At 49.8% G+C, this 5,595-nt stretch overlaps 1 protein-coding gene across 1 annotated transcript in view; it reads right to left on the bottom strand.

Annotated features, from left to right (window-relative positions):
* Positions 1-431: 431 nt before the first annotated feature.
* The window catches only part of TXNDC16 (thioredoxin domain containing 16), a 31,732-nt gene continuing 26,568 nt past the window's right edge, over positions 432-5,595 (bottom strand). Inside the window, exons 16-19 of the mRNA XM_009071192.1 lie at positions 4,309-4,447; positions 3,458-3,621; positions 2,183-2,373; positions 432-715 (exon numbers count right to left, since the gene is read on the bottom strand). Coding sequence (XP_009069440.1) covers positions 432-715; positions 2,183-2,373; positions 3,458-3,621; positions 4,309-4,447 — 778 coding nt within the window. The remainder of the gene's footprint in view (positions 716-2,182; positions 2,374-3,457; positions 3,622-4,308; positions 4,448-5,595) is intronic.

Genomic DNA, 5,595 nt, shown 5'->3' with positions numbered 1-5,595 from the left:
AGGCTTACTGACACACTTGGGAGAGCTCCTACTGCAACTGGAGAGGGGAGAAATGGACTTCTTATCTTGGAATCACTCCCTGCTTCCTGCTTGGGGGCAGCTGAAGGTTCTATTTGAGATTTAGGGAAACTACAGAGCAGGGCTGTGCTGATTTGACTGTTCCAGCATGGTCTGTGGTATGGTGAGCTCCCAACAGCATCCAGCGAACAATGTGCAGGGCGTATGGACATTTGTAGGGTATATGGACATGTTTCCAGCATCAGAAACCAGAGCCATCTCAGAAGGACCAGCACATTGCCCAGGGAGCTGGTTTGTCCCTTCACTATTCATTTACAGCTAGAACCACATCCCTCCCTGCTGGAAAGGCTCATGGAGGGCTGGAAAAGTGAGAGGCTTTTCTGGGCATTCCCACACCTTATCCTGCCCAGCTCTCAGAGCTCACTGTGCCTCTTGCCCTGCTTGTCCCTCGCTGCCAGCCTCGGGGCTGTCCCTCGCAGGTCCCTCCCAGGGATCCCAACTTTCTCTGCTGCGGTGTCCTGGGATGGCTCTTCCTGGGTGGCAGTGTCCCTTTCTGGGATTTCAGCCAGGGGCTGTGCTGGTGTGTTCCCAGGAGGATGAGCATTGTGGAGTGGGAGCTCAGGCATAGCAGTGTCCATCATCTGCAGGAAGTCATAAGCAGGGAGTGGTGGTTTCCAGTCTTCCTCGGACAAGGTACCTGAGAAGCAAATCCAGTGCCATGTTAGCAAATGAACTCTATGGATATTTCCCTTTCAAGGATATTATGGGGATTTTTTGCCCTTCCGTTGACCACAAAATTAAAGATCTCCCAAACTATCCCCACCCAAATGAAACCAGCCAGGGGTGCATCAACATTTCCCAGAGCTGGCCAAAGCTGTCCTTGAGCCATGGCCTTGGCCCTTGGGATGCAGTGAGATGCTCAGACATCAGCTGGACCTGAAAACTGAGGTTCCAACCTAGAGACCTACATGACAGCCTGGTGCCTTACGCAGTGGCAATGGAAAAACTAGTGGGAGGATGGTTGGCTCATGGGGTTCTCCAGTCAGAACTGGGTCAGAAATGGGTGTCTTCAGCTCTGGTAAACACCTACACATCCTCCTCCAGCAGGCTGGTGCCACTGTTTGGAACACACTTGCTCTGAAAGACTCAAAATACTCAAAGATCCAGTGGAGCCTGGAGCAGGCTGGGAGCCAGCAGTTCCCAAGATCCTGTAGCATTTCATGGCTACACAGAGCACACAGAACCCCAGGATGGTATGGGTTGAAAGGAATGATAGAGACCATCTAGTTCCAACCCCCTGCCATGGGCAGGAACAACTACCATTACCTCAGGTTGCTCCAAGCCCCATCCAACCTGGCCTGGAACATATCCAGGGATGGAGCAGCCACAGCTTCTCTGGGCAACCTGTGCCAGTGCCTCGCCACCCTCACAGCCAAGAATTCCTCCCCCCTATCCCATCTACCCCTGCCCTCTGGCAGTGGGAAGCCATTCCGTCCTGTTCTGTCCCTCCACGCCTTTATCCCAAGTGCCTCTCAGCTCTTTTGGAGCCCCTTTAGGCACTGGAAGGGGCTCTAAGGTGTCCCTGGAGCCTTCTCTGTCCTGATACTCCATGCCCATGTATATAGTCCTTCTCCATGTTTCCTGAAGAAGGCATATCCATGCTGCCTTCCTCCAAAGCCTCATCAGGCTGATCAAGGCAGGAGGGATGCAGTGAAAAGCTTCACACTACATATCATCCCTTTATCTTCCTAAGACCACAGCAAAGCCCCAACTTCCTTATCCTTTCCCATCCGAAAAAAAAAGCTGGAAGGTGCCTAAAGAGCACCTACAACTGGGAGTCAGGAGATTTTTCTTAGCAAGCTGTGTTTCAGGGCTGTTTGCTCAGGAGAGCTCAGCCAGGTTTGGGGATTATCACAGGGAAGAGATGTCGATTCCCAGCTATTCACATTTGGCTCCAAACATTAAACATTCCTAAAGCAAACGTGTGAGCATGGATATTCTCTCCTGGCTGCACTATTTGTACTTGTCCAGCTCTAACCAGCACAGCTACTTTTTCCATCATTAAATTCCAGGGCAGACAATTCATTGCATGTAGTATCTGCTCATAAACAGAGCAGAGCTCACAGTGTGTGCCTGGGAATGTCCTAAACCTGTGTCCACTTACTGCTGGGAGTCTCCAGTCCTGCTCTGAGCTTCTCCAGCCAAGACAGGATGTTCACTTCAGTGATGGACTGTTCTGATGGGAACTTGAATACCTGACCTCCAGCATGAAGGTTCACCCAGAGGAGAACAGGCAGTGAAGGCATTGTGGCAAAGTATGTCCTCAGGATCCCGTGTCCCACTGGAGTCTTTTTCCTATTGGGAAGAGGAGATTCAGGTTTGACAGCACAAAGACTGAGAGCCAAACAAGCACTAATGCCCTTGGGCCACATCCACAAAGAACAGTTTTGCCTGTGGGAGTGTAGAAGGACCATCCCTGGAAGTGTTCCAGGCCAGGTTGGATGGGGCTTGGAGCAACCTGGGCTAGTGGAAGGTGTCCCTGCCCCATGGCAGGGGGTGGGATGAAATGATGCTTAAGGTCCTTTCCAACCCAAACCACTCTGGGATTCCACAGTTCTGCCCTTTGCTGTGGCACTGCCCTTCTGCTGTGGCACAGGACAGTTCTGTGTTTGCCAGGACAACAAAGGCCCATGTGTAGGTGGGGAAGTTCCAGGGCCTCATTTATTGTGCATTACTGGCAAACAAATCTTCTCTCTCCAAACATGTGCGTTCCCCTTCAGCTCCATCCAGCCCACGCTGTGCTGCACTTCCCAGACTTCAAAGACTTTTATGATTAAGCCATTGAGGTGTCTCTGAGTTTGGGCAAAACAAAGAGGCTAAAAATTGAAAAATGCCACTAGGGAGGATTAAAGCAAATCCTCAGTCTACAAGTTTGTTTCTTAGCTCTTGGATTCATTTCGTTCCTTGAATATGTTTTAAATTTGCCTTTTATGAGGCTTCTTCTGGCTGAACCTTGTTCTGAAAACTTTCTTTCCCAGTCACTGACCACTCATTCCCTCTAATTGCTGGTGGAAAATCACCAGAAGACATTCCAGGAGGGCAAATTTCTTTTTTTTTCACTCCCACATGCAACAAAAATACAAAGAGCAGAGCCAGGGTCAAGCTACCACATGAGATCATTTACATTTTGCCCCATCAACAGTTATTTCTGCAATCAATTAAGCATTTACTAATTTCCCTTTGTCAGGCAATTCTGCAGCTGCCCAGAACACACTGAATCATTGCTAACTGGTTTGACTTCCCAATTCAGGATGATTTCAGACCCAATAATCTCATTACCCACTTGTGTCTTCAGTAACTGCAGCTTCAGTTCTTTTCTTGCCCTGAAAAACTCAGAGTGAGCTAAGGGACAGGCGAAAACAGGTTTTCACACACTCACAGGTTCAACCAGGAAGCCACAAATGTCTTCTGGGCTCTTCCTTTTGCCACCTTCAGCATTTCTTCCTTGTTTTCCATTTGACTGATGTCACCAGCACTGAAGAGGATAAGGAAAGGCTTTCTGAGCTGCAAGTACTGCGGCAGATTCTGCACAGTGATTTCTGGCTGTAAGGGAGCAAAACAACAACCAAGGGCTTACAGTGAGGAGAAAACAGGAGGAAATGAGACTTTCTGCCCTTTCACAGGGGTTAAACAAGGCTGCTTGTTTCCATGCTGAAACAAGCAGCTGGAAAACAAGTGTGGATGCAGGGATTTTGGTGCATGGTGGAGAGGCCTAAGCCAAACACTGCCCATCACGTGCCAAGTGTGTGTGAGCAGCTGTGCTCAGAGCTGAGGGTGTGAGCAGAGGAGGCACAAACAAGGCTCAGCTCATCCCAGCAATATGTGTTATGGCTACACCAGACTCCAAAGGCACATGGAAAAGGCAGGAGCAGATCCTGGGAGAAGCTAAGCCCCAGCTCAGCCCAGCTCCATGTGTTATGGCTACACCAGACTCCAAAGGCACATGGAAAAGGAAGGAAGCAGTCCCCGAGAGAGGCCAAGTCCCCACAGCCGCAGGCTGGTGACAGGTTGGCCAATCCATCAATTCCATGGTCTCCTCCCCTGAGACCACTCAGCAAACAGCAGATTTCTGTCTCAACTCTCTGATCCAAGCCATAAAATTCAAACTCAAACTTGGAGTGATGAATCCATGAGCAGCGACTTGTTCTACAGAGCTCCAGGCTATAACCAAAGCCACTGCAAATGGCCACAGTGGGGAAAAAAAGGACACTTGTATTGTCTTTTACTTACAAAAATGTCCAGTAGCTCATGTCTGATCATCTGCACCAGGTCCTGTGTGCTCTGCTTGGCCAAGGTGATGCCTTCCACGCTCTGAGCTCGGCTCTGGGCAAGGAGGAGGGCTGGGGGGGACACAGAGTATTTCTGGGATCTGGAAAAGTCGGATGGAAACAAGGGTTGCCTGTGTCCAATTGAACACACATCACATCTGCTGCACATAGAGCTGCCATCCTCATGGGGCCAAGTGGGGACAGGGATGTCCATCGATGGAAGTGTTCCAGGCCAGGTTGGATAGGGCTTGGAGCAACCTGGGCTAGTGGAAGGTGTCCCTGACCATGGCAAAGGATGGAACTGAATGGGCTTTAAGGTCCTTCCAACTCAAGCCAGTCTGGAATTCCACGATTCTATTCCTACTTCTCTTTCATTTTCACACCTAATGTTGGGTGGTACCAATTCCCTCCCCTCTGCCTTCCAAGCCAAGGCAAACAGAAGGTCTCAGACTCCATGTGAGGGACACAACCCACACAAAATAAGCTCCAGGAGATCGAATTTTTGGCTTAGTGAGGAAGCCAGAAGTTTTGCTGAATTCCAGCCCCAAGTTAGAGCAACACATACGCTGCTTCCACATACTCCTTGTGGAGAAGCCAACTCATCCTTTGTGTCCTTATCCACCCCAGTGTCCTTCTGGTCAGAGGGTTCCAGGGGGTTTAAAGAAAAGCTGAGAAAGTGAGAAAAGCAAAATTAGGAGAAGTCTGTGCAATGAGAGGGCAGAGAGGACACCAAGAAGGGAGAGCAACTTTCTGGAAGTCTGAGGAACTTCAGCCCTGGAGGCTGCAGATGTCAGTGGCCAGAGAAAGGGTGAGACAGAGGAAACCCGCTGCCTCAGCAGTTTGCTGGGGACATGTTCAGTTTATTCTTCAGAGGCTGCTGGTAAGTTTTCAGAGGTCGTGGCATCAAAATTCGTAGAACTATAGAACGGTTTGGGTTGGAAGGACCTTAAAGATCATCCCCCTGGGCAGGGACACATTCCATTAGCCCAGGTTGCTCCAAGCCCGATCCAACCTGGCCTGGAACACTTCCACAGATGGGGCAGACACAGCTTCGCTGGGAAACCTGTGCCAGTGCCTCAGCACCATCTGATTTAAGTATTTCTTTAGGTCACCACCAACAAATCAAGTGGAGGGAACTGGAGATAACGCATTTCCGTAATGTTCAGCTCTCCTGGGGGCCTTTCCCTTCCTTCATCACATCATTTATCTCTCTGGGAATAATATATCCACAGCAAATTTCCAAGGGACA

The sequence above is a fragment of the Acanthisitta chloris genome, unplaced genomic scaffold (assembly GCF_000695815.1).
Source record: "Acanthisitta chloris isolate BGI_N310 unplaced genomic scaffold, ASM69581v1 scaffold5560, whole genome shotgun sequence".
Classification (NCBI taxonomy): Eukaryota; Metazoa; Chordata; class Aves; order Passeriformes; family Acanthisittidae; genus Acanthisitta; species Acanthisitta chloris.
This window is presented reverse-complemented; position numbering and strand designations above follow the sequence as displayed.